At 41.5% G+C, this 17,302-nt stretch overlaps 1 protein-coding gene across 8 annotated transcripts in view; it reads right to left on the reverse strand.

The window, feature by feature from the left end:
• LOC132414796 (phosphatidylcholine transfer protein) overlaps window positions 1-17,302 on the reverse strand; it is a 161,466-nt gene that overhangs the window by 70,524 nt on the left and 73,640 nt on the right. For 4 of the 8 annotated variants that reach the window (XM_059997681.1, XM_059997686.1, XM_059997683.1 and 1 more), the window contains exons 5-8: window positions 13,057-13,136; window positions 9,978-10,149; window positions 9,030-9,097; window positions 2,582-7,913 (exon numbers count right to left, since the gene is read on the reverse strand). In XM_059997681.1, coding sequence (XP_059853664.1) covers window positions 7,848-7,913; window positions 9,030-9,097; window positions 9,978-10,149; window positions 13,057-13,136 — 386 coding nt within the window. In that variant the 3' untranslated portion in view covers window positions 2,582-7,847. The remainder of the gene's footprint in view (window positions 1-2,581; window positions 7,914-9,029; window positions 9,098-9,977; window positions 10,150-13,056; window positions 13,137-17,302) is intronic. The other 4 variants (XM_059997687.1, XM_059997682.1, XM_059997680.1 and 1 more) reach the window with 3 other exon arrangements.

A 17,302-nucleotide genomic window follows, 5' to 3' on the forward strand; every position in this document is an offset into this window, starting at 1 on the left:
ATTTCGAGTAGCTTTAATTACATGTTTAAATTCAAATACTCAACTCTTAAAAACCTTAATTTCTAGTGAAAACTAAGAAGTAAGCAATTATGGACTTTTACATTAGCATTCTGTAGACTGGCAAACATAAATAACAGTAATAATTTCTAAAAACGTGCTTTCTTATAGAAAATATCTCAGTGTGGAACCAAACATATTTATTGATAGTCCTAAATCCCTTTAGTTTCTTTGTAAAAGGAAGCCAATATTCAGTAATTAATGTGTCAGTATCTTGTTTTATTTGCGAATGACCTAACTATTCAATAAACTTTCATCTTTTAACTTAATTTAGCACAAATCTAAACTTCAAGTTACCAGAATCTGGAGAGATTTTTTAAATTTTTTATTGAAATGTAGTTGATTTATAATGTGCTAGTTTCAGGTGTACAGCAAAGTGATTCAGTTATATATGTCTATATATAATACGTACAGATATGTATATGTATATATATAAAATATACACACACATATATATATGTTTTATATATATATATATATGTTATTTTTTTACCTTCTCTTCCATTATAGGTTATTACAAGGCATTCAGTATAGTTCCCTGTGCTATATATAGTAGGCCCTTGTGGTCGGAGACATTATTTTTAAGTAGATATTCCTAAAATATAATTATTCCTAAGGAGTTCACCCAAAAGCTCTTATCTCATTCACACTTAACTTACTTATAGAAACATAAAAATGTCATCACACTGAGTTATTTTTCTTGCTGAAATATTTGCAACAGATATAATAAGATCTTATTTGACTTCTATTAAACCTGTTTATACTAAAAGTATTAGTATACCAAATATTATCCTAGATCTCTTGAATGTGGAAAAACTTATGGATTAGTCTATATTTCTGACAGTATACTTGATTTATATAATGCTTGTTCATCTTTAAGCCAATTAACTAGAGCCTTTAAAAAATAATTTTCGAAATACCATTCAGAGGTACAAAAAAAATTACTATCTATAGCAAACATATACAGATACACAAAAACATAAAGAGGCAAACAGAGATCTTCTAGCTTTCATTTAAAAATTTTAGCCATGAAACAGATATGATAATATGAAACTCACTAGTTTATAAAAGAACAGTTGGGTCCATTGTGTTTCTGGCAGATGGAATAAATTAAGTCTACCTGCTCAGATAGCTTTTTACTAATATTTGTAAAAGAGACTTTTAAGATTTTTCATAGTTCTAATTTTAAAAATAGTCTTTTCTCTTTTTTTTTTCTCTCTGCTCAGATAGCTTTTTACTAATATTTGTAAAAGAGACTTTTAAGATTTTTCATAGTTCTAATTTTAAAAATAGTCTTTTCTCTTTTTTTTTCTCTCTGCTCAGATAGCTTTTTACTAATATTTGTAAAAGAGACTTTTAAGATTTTTCATAGTTCTAATTTTAAAAATAGTCTTTTCTCTTTTTTTTTTTTCTCCTTCTGATAAGAATTCCCTTGCTTCCTAGAGAAGACTATGTAGAATATTTATATCTCAAAGGCACAAAGAAAGAATGGAAGCTGCACCAAAGACTTTTGTTCCTTAAGTCCAGAAGGTTTACAGTATCTGCAAACCGTCTGAGATCAAAAGGGTACATTTGGGCATTGGTAGAAAGGAAAAGAGGGCTTTGAATTATATCTTCACTTTTGTTCTTACAAAGGCTTGATTTGTAAGACAAGTACAGTTGTCTTTAATTCCTCAAAGAATTGGGTAGCAACCTGAATGATACAGAGGCCGTCCCACCCATCCAACTATACTATCCTCAATTTCCTTCTTTACATCAGGGAGAAGATCTTCAACTAAGATGGAAATCAAAAGATCCTATGTTCTAGATTTAGAGCTGTGTGTCTGTGGAGTGTTTTAGTAAATCCTTCCACAAAGCCTTCAGAATATTTCTTTCCCTCTGGCTACATAGTTTCATTTTAGCTTAGAGGAGAAAGCCTAAAAAAAGGTCCCATCAGGCTCTGAATGTCAACTTCCAATTTGGCCAATTTCCTACCATAGAGCTACTAAAAAAAAAAAAAAATTCCTTTTGAATATCTTATCAGGTTTCAGCTGGACAAACAGTACATATTCCTAGCAGTACTGAACAACCCCATGAGTACAAGAGGCATTCCCAAAGAGTGCAAAAAATATTATCCTCCCAAGATCCAGAGACACTCCCAAAGATAACCAAAAGAAAGCCTCAGACAATTCCCATGAAAGCAGACAACAGGGGTAGGACCCTGGCCACACATGCAGTGCAACCCACATTTCTTCCCAGCCAAAATTTTTGGGGACCCCAACTTGGCTGTTGCCAAGCCAAGTTCTCAGGACAAAAGGTAGACAAACAAGAAGGCAATGGCTGTCCTTGGGAAAGAAGGGATCTACAACCAATGTGTACTCCAAAGCAAATTCGCAATTTAAAGATCTAATTCTTATAAATGTTTTCTGCCTTCCAATCTGAATTTGGGAAGGAAGGGAGAAAGTGGAATTTTACCTTCCTCTGTTAATCAGGCACCACAGATGGAGACAGAGATGACAGAGCTGACTTTGGTAAGAATTCTTACCTTTGATGGCTTCTGCCAGTTTTCCTAGGATCCTGTCTGCAGTGAGTAGGGTGTCCCAGCTGGTCCCATCCTGGTCACCAAAAATTTTAGAGGAGGAAAAATCATTTTCCCTCTATGCTTTATGATGAATATTTGGCTGAGACCCCTTTTTTTCTATGATAAAGATGATAAGATTATCTAGGTTAAAAGTTCTCCACTGTGGCCACTGTGATTCAAGATTATCTTTGGTAAGGTGAGCCTATTTGTCCAGCCCTAAAACAATATTTTATTCACCTGTGGTCTCAAGCGGACTCAGAACAACTTAAGTCAGACCCAGTCCGACTCTAGACTCAGTCCAGTTTCTAAGCTGGACCCAGTCAAATTGCAGACCAAGTCTGGTTTCTAAGTCAGACTCAATCTGATTTTGGTGAGTTTCTGGACTCAGTCAAGAAAAAAAATGCTCTGATAAAATCTGGAAACTCAAGGAAAAGCTGCAGAGCTACCATCTGAGAGAGACTTACTCACCACCTCCAGAGGCACCAGGAAAGCAGAGTTCAAGGGCTCAGCAGGTAACCAAGTCTGGTTGCTTTTGCTTCTTGGGGCTTTTGGGGGGTCTCCTTAAGTTCCCTCTTCTCACACCAGAGCTGTTAAAAGATAAACTGAGGCATATTAAAATTTTTAAGAGCTTGTTTAAGCAAAAATCAATTCGATTGGACAGCATACCTCCTAGGAGACAGAAAGGAGCTCGAAGGGAATGTACAAAATGAGAGAGTTTCGTAGGCAGAAGGAAGCAGAAACAAGGAAGTTATATTAGGTAAAAAGAAGGTTGGTTATTGCAACATTACTTTCGGTTAGGGGAGGACAGGGGTCTATCAGGCAGATGAACTAGTGCTGACCAGGCAATTCCTGATAGCCTGGTTTGAGATTCCATTTCTGGGAGAGCCAAAACTGTAATTAAGTCTTGGTTTGGGATGTGGGGCTTAGCATTAGTGTCTCCATTTGGGGCCTGCTGTCCTGTTTTTAAGAGCAGTTAGCCATAGACTCTGAAAATATTACATATTTTCCTTACATAAGGTGGAGATCTCATTCTCATAAACTGTGCCCATATTCCATGTCCTCTGTAGTCTGCTAATTACCTAAGAGAAGAATTTGTTCACCTTTATGAACTCCACTGCCTAGCACTGAGCCTGGCACATCGTGTAGAGAACTTGCAAAGCCACTCACATAACATGCTGCCTAGTTGTTGTTCCATTATCATACCTTATGAAATGGAGCACATGTTATATGTGTCCAAGCAGACACACACAAAAATACATATAAATAGATTAGCAATATAATTTTTCTGAAGTCCTTCCATTATGCTGGTTCTAAACTCTGAGAACCTAAACAAATAAAGTGTTTCTATATTCTCAAGAAAAAAAAATATATTCTTCCTTTTAGTTGGGGAGCAGTATAGTAAAATAAACTTTGGGGAAGGCAGACCTGCTTACATCTTGTATGCCTTTTCTTTTTCTCTGACATTTCTGGCTCCTGTAGTGGCTCTGTTCTGATGGGCTGCATGGTGCAGTCACACAGGAGGGCATGTTGACAACAGTGTGGGCAAGGAAAGAAGGGGGCTGTGTCCATGGGTGTTCCCTGCACCTCTTTTAATCCCCTTAAACTTCAGAGGCTGATGCTCAACCTTAGAAACTAGGTTTGGGTGTGGGCTACTCAGTGTGCAGCCTGACAGTGGGGATGATTCAGAGCCACGAGGCATACAGCACCTTGGAGAGCACCCCCATGATGGTGCTGGAGGGATACTGGAGATGGTGAAGAACCATGGGAGAATGAGCAGCTGTTAGGAATGAGTATGTCTTATCTGGTCACTGCTCAGCCTAAAATCCTTCATAGCTTACTGCTGCTCTGGGTATAAAGCCCCAAATCCTTGCCATACCTCTCAGGATCTCCCATGACCTGATGGCCTCCTTCTTCAGCCACATGTGAGAGGCCTTCTTCCACTTTCATTGCTCAGACCTACTGGCCTCTGGTAGTTCCTCCAACATGACTGGCTTTTCTGCTTGAGGGACTTTATAGAAATGGTTCCTTCCATGTGGAATAGTTTTCTTCTCCAACCTTCATCCAGTCAACTCCAACATGCACTCCCCTGACCCCTCAAAGTTGGTTAGTGCCCCCAGGTTTAGATTCTAGCCCCCTCTACTTGCCCTTTCTCACAACTCATCACCTTTTCAACAGCTTGTCCATTGTGTCTTCTTCACTGGATAAGCTCCATGAGAGCGAACACCAAGTCTGTCTCACTCATCCCAGGAACTGCCGTGCCTGTCCCCTTGCCAGATGGACACCAGACCATTAGGAAATATCTGTGAAGTGAACACACATCTTAAAGCTTTTAAAGATAATTCTCTGAGCCGACTGGGCGGTGCTACCAGAAACATGAGAACCAAATGGGCTCTGCCTGCTTTCTCTCTCTTTCAAACCCAGCTGGGAAGCAGGAGGATTGAAGGGCAGGCAGTAGAGGTGGGGATTCTGGGTGAGGAATCTCAGCCAGGGAGCCAGGCCAGGACCCTCCCTGTGAAATAGGAACATTTTCAAGGATGTGACCCTCTGCTGGAATCCCTCAGTTCCAAGGTGGTCATTAACTCTGAACTGTTATGCAGCGTGAATAATTTGCCTGTGGAAAAAAATTTAGCACTAACAGTAGTGTTACTTTCGTCATGAGAATCCTGAAATCCTGACTAATCTCAGCTGGACTCAGTCCAGACTGTGCCATTTTCATAACATTAAGGTATAACCCATAGCCACACCAGCAAAGCCACCCCTTAACAAACAAAGGACCTGAGTGCTTTCAAGGAAAAAACAATGAGATCCTCAGGAATCAGGAACCCCTCAAATGATGACTTGGGGAAACAATTTGGCTAGAACTAAATTATTAAATGTTAAAGTCATATTTAATGTAATCAAATTAAACTTCTATATCTGGATAAGTTTTGCCTTCTGGGTGTGTGTCACTTGGTCAGTCTTCCCCAAATCATTAAATTCACTCATTTAGTTATCATTTGAGGGCCAGAAATCAAAGTGAAAGAAGGGTTTCTATCCAAAAAGATCTTATTGTCTATTCAGAGAGACAGACATGAGAAAATAAGTGAAACAAAGAGCTAGAGGAATGACAATACACTTATAACTTTCAAATTCCAAATGATACTTTCAGCCCCTGCACAGAGACAGACCTTGAAGAATCCAGTGCAGCTTCCAGAGCACCAGTTCTACATATTTTGGGCCCCTTGCATTTAATATTGGCTCAGGGGTTCTCAGTTTCCCATGTAACCTATATCAATGCTGTATAGGACTGTCTTCTCTGAATAAGCAAGCATGAATGCCAAAGGGTCTTAACCCTACTAATTATAGCAAGCTTAGTGACTTTTCTTAAACTGCCTTACCTAGAAACTCAGTATTCTTAGTATACTCAGTGTTCTTACCAGATTATCAAACACTGTAAAAGATAGTTTGCCTGACACCATTTCATGCAGGTTCTCTGCTCAAAGACTATAATCCTAGTGTTTGTCTTTCAATTACTTTATACATAAAATGTCAACTTGACCTCTATTACATGAGACATTTAGATTTACCTTACCAAAAATTAAATTCCAGCTACATTACTAATAGTGATATTTTAATGACACAGTTATGAATTGCTAATTTGCATAATTCTATCCATATGACCACGGTGACTGGGGCAGGGATTGACACATGGTTTAGAGGAAATCATGGGATGGTTCAGGATCTACTGGAAAGAAATGCTGTCTTTTTTTGACTCAGCAGGAACCTGAGAAGATGCAGGCCTACTATTTGCTATTAGCAGCAATCCTGCCACCAAACACGGCCCCAAATCAAAGAAACCTTAAAGAAGAACAGAGCTGATTCCTAATGCCAGTTTGAGCACCCGTATCAACCCCTACTTGAGACCACTCTACACCTGGCCTTGCATGTAAGTGAGCCTAAAATTCCTTCAAGTCCATGAGTTAGGTTGGATGTGACTTGCAAACCAAAGAGACCTAACAGACTTATTCTCACAGAAGGAACAAGGCAGGAAGGAGACTGCAGACAGGACAAGTATAAGTCACTATATATTTATTTGGTATTCAATGCACTTCCCTTTCCAGAGAGAAATTACAGAGTCTGGAGTATCCCATTTTAATAAATACCCTGCTTCTGGCCTTGCATCCCGAATTTTTATGCCCCTTAATCAATGTTTGGTACCGTCACATACAGTGGTTAAAATTTTTCCCTGAGATTATAAGGCTGTGCCTTTGTCCACAGAGTATCTTTCCCTCCAAAATTCAAGAGAAAAGTAGGAAACGGAAAGTCTTCTGGTAGTGGGAGAGGTGGATAACTTAGGTAGAATTCCTGAGAAAAAGGTGTAGAGTCAACCACACCACTAATTAATATTTCCCTGGCTGTGAACTCTTATCCTTTCATCATCTCCGAACATTCTAGAAGGGAAATTGCATAAAAAGACACTTTATCTCAATGCTGTGTGCAAAGTAGGTTGGCTTCTGGTAACTGCCAGAGCAGTCTTGATGCCTCAGTGTCCAGTAAAGTGCAGAGCTAGTGAGGTACGGACAGCCTTCCCCAGGGGCATATGGGAAAGAGAGAAACCCAGATATGGGTGATGAGAAAAAACTGTTATCACACTATACACTTAGTCAGGCCTGTAACGTTTTTCAAAATGGTTTAAAATCAAAACAGCTCATGATCCTCCACAAGCAGGAATGGGGAGAGGCTTAGTGGATTATCGTCTCAAATCAAGGCAGCAAAGCATAAGGCAAATGGACATGAATCTTCCAGTCTTGGTGCACTGAGTGTCAGTTCTGAAGAAAATGCAACTTCAGCAGGAAATCACCCCACTGGGTTGCAAGAAATCACATGTGGGAAGGAGCCAGCTTGCCAGGATCAGTCACTCTTAGATGGTGTTGTCAGTCCTCCACCCAAGATCTCCCTAGAGTGGCACAATGGATTGACTGTGTTCCTTACTGAGGACTCCCCTTTTTAAAAATAAACAAGCAAAAGTTTCCCTAATCTGACCCACATTCCACAGTGGAAGAAGGCAGCAGCTCCTGGGAAAGGAAGAGTGGGAAAGGAAGCCGGGCGTCAGGCAAACGCACTTGGGGACAACCTGCTGGAGAGCGTGCAGGCGTCTGAGGACAAAAACGTGACAGGCAGGCTGAGCGCTGGCGGTTGTGGCACTTCCGGAGACATCATTCCATGGACACAAGGCTCCCAATTCCCTCCCTTAGGTTTTCTTGTGATAGTTCTGACAGGCTTTCGTCATGTCTTTCAAGAAGTTAGGAACTCCTTTCTGCAAAGGAAAGGAGACTGTCACTTCTATGTCCTCACAGGGATTATTCCTAATTCTTTGGGATGTGGCAAAGGTAAAGGAAGATGGCTTTGGGAGTAATAAATATGACAATAGGGCCCACGAGCAGATTTCCACAGAGCGTTCCAACCGCTGATGACAAAAGGTAAGAGGCAGGGCACAGGTAAGGCTGAACCGCAGGGGCCACTGTTATAAGACCTTGTTGTATATTTTAACTTTTGCTAATAAAAAGCTAAGATATTTCTAAGACACCATTTTTTCAAAAGAAAAAGAAAACCCAAAAATGAGATTGGGTTAGGCTGTGGGATTCTTCCAAAGAAGTGAGAGAAAGGACTTGCTTTACAGAATTAGAAAATGGTAAGGACTGGGGGCAAGAGACAGGATATGCCATTCTTTAGTTAGTGTTGAACATTGTTCAAGACTTTCTCCAAACATTGTTCTATATACTGCTTCTCCACAGGGTGGGACTATCCATCTCTATTTTTAAGAGGGAAGAAATTGATGGCTTCCCTAGATTACACAGTCAGAAACAAGGCCAGGATTCAAAATATCATGTGTTTGACTCAAAACCTATGTGCTTTTTCACTCTCCCAGGGAACTGGTGAGCCTTCTAGCCAGTAAGTAGGGCCTTATAAAGCAGACTGAATGGTCGGCATGATTCCAGGTCCTAGGCAGTTTCTAGTGATCTGGGTACCACTGTGGTTCCCTCTCCTTACAGAAAAACAAAATAACCATAAAAAAAACTGAAGGCTTCCCCAGGCTTGGACATGGCTGGTGTCTCCTGGGCCAGGTTGGCCTGTCTAACTCCTCCATAAGCAGACAGAGGATCCACAGGCACCACTGTCCCTACTGTGATCTATTGTGATCCTGGTGCGGGGTCTCAGAGCAAAGCAGGGAGGGCTGACATTCCAGGTAAAGATTATTTGACTTTTGTCCCAGCCTCTGTGCTGGGTATTGGTAACCCCAGTCCTAACCATAGACACTCAACACAGCTGTCTCATAAAAGAGCATCATGAGGCCTGAGACAGCACATCTCTTCAGCCTGACAGCCCCAACATTTGTCACACACACTTCCCCTCCTACCTCCTGGGATCTCACCTTGGCAGCCCAGTTAATGAGCCAGGACGGAATTTGGCCACCTGGGTTATCGAAGTAATACATGAAAACTAGGGAGGGAAAGAAAGGACAATTCAAAAGGAAGAAACACGTTAGAAAGATACAATAACAAACCTTGCAAACATTCCACCTTCATATCCAGGTCCAGAAAGTAAGGAGGGAGGTAACACGGAACTCAAGTGGACTCGCCCCTCTGCCTTGCCTTACGGGAGACTTACATATAAGCATTTTGGAAAACAGCCAAGGCACATTCTGCTGATATTTATTAAACTCCTGGCAAGTGCTAGACTTGGATATAGTCTCTCATTTTATTATTTCTCTCACTAGTCATCTCAATCCTAAGGAGCTGATAAAATTGAACCCCAGTTTATAAATGATAAATGGAGACTCAGAAGAGTGGGGTGACATGCCCAAGGTGGCAGATCTAACACACGTCACAACTAAGGCCAGATTTTGCTGCAGACTTAAGGCCACACTGATTCCAGTCCAGCAGGTGGCCGCATGGACCCCCCCAGCCTCTCTCCAGAGGCTGGAACTCAAGGCAGGCAGGTTCTGAGTCCCTGGGTTTTTGCTGAGCAGGAGCTGCCTCCTCAGAGATGGTCCCACCAGCCCTCCTGCCCCGCCTTGGCCAGCATGTGCATGGACAGGACCAGCCTGAACTGAGTTTCTAAACATTTTGATTCCCTTGGATGTTCTGATTTCATCTGGACAATGCAAGAGTCAATAAAGAATGAATTGATCAGATTTAAACATCCACGCTGCATTGCAGCCAAGCTTCTGGGGTGAACTGAGTCTCCCTTGGTTCTTTTGCACCCATGCCTAAGTCTCTGACCTCAGGGAATAAGCATCCTGCATTTTATGTGCCTTGCAGCCAGTGTGGCCTTACATCGGTGGCCCTGGCTGGTGCGCCAACACGTGCCCTCTTTTTACCTTTGCTCCCCCTCTTGCCATCGCTCTGGATCGCCAGGCTCTGCTTGTACTGCTTCACCCGAATCACGCCCGACTTCTCTGGAAACTGTGGCACGGAGGTGCTCTGGGCCAGGATCACGTGGATCTTCTGTCCTTCATGGTCCAGCTCTCGCCGATGCCGCACATAGACGTACCACACCACCAGTCAAGGCACAACATCGAGGCCAGCACCTCAGATGGGCAGAAGGAAAGCCCACAAGCCAGAAGCAGAGGGAGATAATTGTTCCTCCACTTGGTATTTGCTCCCTTGCACTGTTACTTCACTTCCTGCCCTATCTGCCTACCTGCCCTGCAAAACCATAGCTCCTCCCAACTGGTGTTCTTATTTGAGAGCGTGTATTACCCACCTGTGAATGGTTCCCTGCTGCTTTTAGTTATGTGGGGAACCCACTCCTCGTTTCTCCAAGAAGGCAATGAGATTTCAGAGGATTGGTCATTTATCAGCTGTGTGATCCTGGTTTGGTTACTCAACTTTTCTGAGATTGGTTTCCCTCTGAAAGAAAAGAGGGTACCACTGCCCTGCAGGCAGACTTGGTGGGGGCTCTAGAGAGAGACTAGAGCAGAAGCAGCCCTCAGTAAACAATGGGGCCATTGCTCTTTGTCCTCTCCCTAAGCCCTAATCACTGACCTCTATGCACAGAGGATGGTCAGGAAGGGTTACTTACACCTGGAGATAATAGGAAGACACATGAATACCTGAATATTTAGTAGGCAGATGCCCTTGCTGATTCTGGTTCACCAAGAATCACGAAGCCATTTCAACTCAATAAACACTTATAGAATAACCACTATGTCTGTGGCACTACTATAGGGAAGATGATTTGATTTTAAGAAACAACAAGAGTCACCACTTATTGAGCCCTTACCACGTACGTGCATCCTGTGCTTTACAGTTAGCATCAGTTTTGATCCTGAGAAAGTCCCTGTGAGTTCAGCGTAAGTATCCCCATCTTACAAATGACCAAATTGAGGCTCAGAGAAGTAAAGAAACTTGCTGAAGATCCCACAGCCCAGCTGAAGTGATGGAACCTGAACTTGAACCACGATTAGGCTCCAAAACCTGGTGAGATTTTCATAGCTACAGAGGGCTCAGCTCTTTAATGTGTTCATTAGACTTTCCAATAGGAGAATTTTAGGTTTCACAGGAGAAGGAATTAAAGCCTAAAATAATCCAAACAATCACTGTAAGTACAACACAGTTACACTTACTGCAACAGCCGCGACCACAGCCCCAGGCCAGCTCGGAGGCTCTACAGCACCCACGGTGGGCTGCCCCTCCCCCAGGCACCCTGCAGGATGGTCTATTGCCCCCACTCTCTATGCACTGATGAGTAAAGCTCTTGAATGTTTTAGGGAAGGAATGAAGTTGCTTTAGCTCTGGAGTTCCTCTCTCCGAAGTCTTTTATTTTTTCCTCACAGCAAATATGGTCCCACACCTTGCTTAGCTCATGTGATGGACATCACTTGACACTCCACTGAGGAAAAATTAACTTGATATATTGACTGCCATTTCACAGAGTTCTTTGAAGGGTTGGAAGTTCCAGCATGGCACACAGTCTATGAGTGGAGAACCACTAGTTTACTGAGGCCCAGAGAAGTGAAGGGCATTTTCCAAGGTCACAGAGCAAACCAGGAAATGAGCGCACACTTAACCTGGGATCTTTCCCTCCAAAACTAATGTTCTTTTCCATTACACTGTTTTCTAATCTAAAAATTGAATAGCCCTTGTTGGAGAGACATATGCGTATATACAAGGACTAGGAAACTCATTACAGGACTGTGTGGCACTAGAAAGCCAATGAAACCAAACTTCAAGGAGCACCAAGTGTCCACTCCTGAGAACAGCCCCCAGCAGTATCCACATGAGGTCAGAAAGTGGTGTTGCCCTGGTCCAGATCACCTTCTCTGGTCACAGCTGGACCTGGGCCCAGGCCTGCCTCTGCCGCCCACTAGTGGTGAGAAACTGATGAGAACCTGAGCAGGGCTCTGAACTTGCCTTTGCCTCAGTCTCCTTCCCTGACTGATGGGGATGATGGCTCCTACCCTGCACAGTTGCTGGAAGGAGGAGAGAAAACCACATAAAATCTAAGGGATTAAGTAACCACAATTTCTTGAAATACCTACCACCTGTATTTAGCAGTCTGTGGGAACTGTGCCAGAAATAATCCCTTATGGAGTCTGTAATCTAGCTGGGCCAGGGTGGACACATACACACAAAACACACAGAAACAATACCCACAAACCACCCCCACGCCCCCTCTCTTTCTAAAGAACAATTACTTAGGAACATACAGACTTACAGAATGTTAGACCTAGAAAAGATTCCGGCGATCATCCAGTTCAGTGGTTTCCAAGTTTTTCTTTTCTTTTAATTCCACAGACCCTTTGTTAAAAGGATTATTTATGAAAATTCAGTGTGTAAAACACTCAGCTGCTATGATTGAAGAGAACAGTGGAGTGGAAATCTCACCTGTCCCCGCCTATATTCTACCCCATCTGCCCACCCAGCAAATGTCCATCAAAACCCCCATGCTGGCCCTAAGGGGGCCTCATAGAGCCTTGGAGTGTCAGCTAAGACTCCTCACATCCATTCAACTGCTTCATATCGTAATCAAGGAAACTGAGGGGAAGAAACATACACACAGTGTCCAGATCCAATATTCGAGGAGGAGGGAAGGTGGAGGGAGCTGGAAACGTGGAGCCTGAGTCCCAGCCCCCAGTCTGCTGCTAACCACCTGAGAGTGGGCCTCTCACATTGCCTCTCTGGGTCCCTACTTCCTCTCCTATAGATTGAGAGAGTGTATTGAATACTCTCTATGAAAAGTTGTTTTCAGGTCCCCCATTCTCTGGCACAAGGATTTCCTAGAAAACTTTTCAGGAAAGTATGAGCTGCCCTCCCATAACCACAATTACAGATGCACTCTCTGCAAGAGTCAAAGACAATATTTTCCACCTGTTGGACATACCACCATTGGGTGATGACCATGGGGCACAGAAACACTTCAAAAGCTGAGTATTGGTGTGCTTTTGGAAAGGATACATCTCTGTTAGACATGGGAAAAGGGTACTTGACTTGCCAGTACACCACTGCTTCTCCATTGCATTCTTTTTCATAAAGTTCTAAAAAAAAAAAAAAAAAGAAGTTATTGCATCTAGAAGCCTCTTTGGTGTCTATTAACAAGAAGCTTTGCCTCCCATCAGGAAACTTGCACAAGCCTTTTAGATAGCCTCATCCACCAGAAGTCAGACAGAAGAAACCAGATGAACTACAATCCTGCAGCCTGTGGAACAAAAAACACATTCACGGGGGGACCTTGAAGATGGCGGAAGAGTAAGACGCAGAGATCACCTTCCTCCCCACAGATACACCAGAAATACATCTACACGTGGAACAACTCCTACAGAACACCTACTGAAGGCTGGCGGAAGACCTCAGACCTCCCAAAAGCCTCAGAAGCAGCGGATTAAAGCTCCACAATCAACTTGATGTACCCTGCATCTGTGGAATACATGAATAGACAAGGAGTCATCCCAAATTGAGGAGGTGGGCTTCGAGAGCAAGGTCTATGATTTTTTCCCCTTTTCCTCTTTTTGTGAATGTGTATGCTTCTGTGTGAGATCTTGTCTGTATAGTTTTGCTTCCACCATTTGTCCTAGGGTTCTATCTGTCCATGGTTTTTTTAAAAATTTTTTTTCTTAATAATTAATTTTAATAACTTTATTATACTTTACCTCCCTCCCTCCCTCCCTCCCTCCCTTCCTTCCTTCCTTCCCTCCTTTAGACAACGAATCAACCCAAATTCAGGAGGTGGTCTCTGAGAGCAAGATTTATGATTTTTTTCCCTTTACCTCTTTCTGTGAGGGTGTATGTATATGCTTCTGTGTAAGATTTTGTCTGTATAGCTTTGCTTCCAACATTTGTCCTAAGGTTCTATCCGTTCCTTTTTTTTTTTCCTAAGTATTTTTTAATTCAATAACTTTATTATACTTTATTTTATTTTACTGTATCTTCTTTCTTTCTGTTTTTTTCCTTCTTTCCCTCCTTCCTTCCTTCCTCCCTCCCTCCCATCTTTCTTTCCTTCTTGCCTTCCTTCCTTCTTTGCTTCTTTGTTTTTCTTTCTTCCTTCCTTCCTTCCCTCCTTTCTTTCTTTCTTTCTTTCTTCATACTTCTACTAATTCTCTCTACTTTTTCTCCCTTTTATTCTGAGCCGGGTGGATGAAAGGCTCTTGGTGCTCCAGCCAAGAGTCAGGGCTCTGCCTCTGAGGTAGGAGAGCCAACTTCAGGACACTGGTCAACAAGAGACCTCCCAGCTCCACATAATATCAAATGCCAAAAATCGCCCACAGACCTCCATTTTAACACCAGCACCCAGCTTCACTCAACGACCAGCAAGCTACAGTGCTGGACAACCTATGTCAAACAACAAGCAAAACAGGAACACAACCCCACCCATTAGCAGAGAGGCTGCCTAAAATCATAAAAAGGCCACAGACACCCCAAAACTCACCACCAGATGTGAACCTGCCCACTAGAGAGACAATAGCCAGCCTCATCCACCACAACACAGGCACTAGTCCCCGCCACCAGGAAGCCTACACAACCCACTGAACCAACCTTAGCCACTGGAGACAGACATCAAAAACAGCGGGAACTACGAACCTGCAGCCTGCAAAAAGGAGACCCCAAACACAGTAAGATAAGCAAAATGAGAACACAGAAAAACACACAGCAGATAAAGGAGCAAGATAAAAATGCACAAGACCTAACAAATGAAGAGGAAATAGGCAGTCTACCTGAAAAAGAATTCAGAATAATAATAGTAAGGATGATGTGAAATCTTGGAAGTAGAATGGACAAAATGCAAGAAACAGTTAATAAGGACCTAGAAGAAACAAAGATGAAACAAGCAACGTTGAACAACACAATAAGTGAAATTAAAAGTACTCTAGACGGGATCAATAGCAGAATAACTGAGGCAGAAGAACGGATAAGTGACCTGGAAGATAAAATAGTGGAAATAACTACTGCAGAGCAGAATAAAGAAAAAAGAATGAAAAGAACTGAGGACAGTCTCAGAGACCTCTGGGACAACATTAAACGCACCAACATTCGAATTATAGGGGTTCCAGAAGAAGAAGAGAAAAAGAAAGGGACTGAGAAAATATTTGAAGAGATTATAGGTGAAAACTTTCCTAATATGGGAAAAGAAATAGTTAATCAAGTCCAGGAAGCACAGAGAGTCCCATACAGGATAAATCCAAGGAGAAATACGCCAAGACACATATTAATCAAACTGTCAAAAATTAAATACAAAGAAAGCATATTAAAATCAGCAAGGGAAAAACAACAAATAACACACAAGGGAATCCCCATAAGGTTAACAACTGATCTCTCAGAAGAAACCCTACAAGCCAGAAGGGAGTGGCAGGACATACTGAAAGTGATGAAGGAGAAAAACCTGCAACCAAGATTCCTCTACCCAGCAAGGATCTCTTTCAGATTTGATAGAGAAATTAAAACCTTTACAGACAAGCAAAAGTTGAGAGAGTTCAGCACCACCAAACCAGCTTTACAACAAATGCTAAAGGAACTTCTTTAGACAAGAAACACAAGAGAAGGAACAGACCTATAATAATGAACCCAAAACAATTCAGAAAATGGGAATAGGAACATACATATCGATAACTACCTTAAATGTAAATGGACTAAATGCTCCCACCAAAAGACACAGATTGGCTGAATGGATACAAAAACAACACCCTTACATATGCTGTCTACAAGAGACCCACTTCAGACCTAGAGACACATACAGACTGAAAGTAAGGGGATGGAAAAATATATTCCATGTAAATGGAAACCAAAAGAAAGCTGGAGTAGCAATTCTCATATCAGACAAAATAGACTTTAAAATAAGGACTATTAGAAGAGACAAAGAAGGACACTACATAATGATCAAGGGATCGATCCAAGAAGAAGATATAACAATTGTAAATATTTATGCACCCAACATAGGAGCACCTCAATACATAAGGGAAATACTAACAACCATAAAAGGGGAAATCGACAGTAACACATTCATAGCAGGGGACTTTAACACCCCACTTTCACCAATGGACAGATCATCCAAAATGAAAATCAATAAGGAAACACAAGCTTTAAATGATACATTAAACAAGATGGACTTAATTGATATTTATAGGACACTCCATCCAAAAACAATAGAATACACATTTTTCTCAAGTGCTCATGGAACATTCTCCAGGATAGATCATATCTTGGGTCACAAATCAAGCCTTGGTAAATTTAAGAAATTTTAAGAAAATTTAAGAAAATTGAAATTGTATCAAGTATCTTTTCTGACCACAATGCCATGAGACTAGATATCAATTACAGGAAAGATCTGTAAAAAATACAAACATATGGAGGCTAAACAATACACTACTTAATAATGAAGTGATCACTAAAGAAATCAAAGAGGAAATAAAAAAATACCTAGAAACAAATGACAATGCAGACACAACGACTCAAAACCTATGGGATGCAGCAAAAGCAGTTCTAAGGGGGAAGTTTATAGCAATACAAGCCCACCGTAAGAAGCAGGAAACATCTCGAATAAACAACCTAACCTTGCACCTCAAGCAATTAGAGAAAGAAGAACAAAAAAACCCCAAAGCTAGCAGAAGGAAAGAAATCATAAAAATCAGATCAGAAATAAATGAAAAAGAAATGAAGGAAACAATAGCAAAGATCAATAAAACTAAAAGCTGGATCTTTGAGAAGATAAACAAAATAGATAAACCACTAGCCAGACCCATCAAGAAAAAAAGGGAGAAGACTCAAATCAATAGAATTAGAAATGAAAAAGGATAAGTAACAACTGACACTGCAGAAATAAAAAAGATCATGAGAGATTACTACAAGCAACTCTATGCCAATAAAATGGACAATCTGGAAGAAATGGACAAATTCTTAGAAATGCACAACCTGCCAAGACTGAATCAGGAAGAAATAGAAAATATGAACAGCCCAATCACAAGCACTGAAATTGAAACTGTGATTAAAAATCTTCCAACAAACAAAAGCCCAGGACCAGATGGCTTCACAGGCGAATTCTATCAAACAGTTAGACAAGAGCTAACACCTATCCTTCTCAAACTCTTCCAAAATATAGCAGAGGGAGGAACACTCCCAAATTCCTTCTACGAGGCCACCATCACCTTGATACCAAAACCAGACAAGGATGTCACAAAGAAAGAAAACTACAGGCCAATATCACTGATGAACA

This window comes from Delphinus delphis, chromosome 19 (assembly GCF_949987515.2).
Source record: "Delphinus delphis chromosome 19, mDelDel1.2, whole genome shotgun sequence".
Taxonomy (NCBI): Eukaryota; Metazoa; Chordata; class Mammalia; order Artiodactyla; family Delphinidae; genus Delphinus; species Delphinus delphis.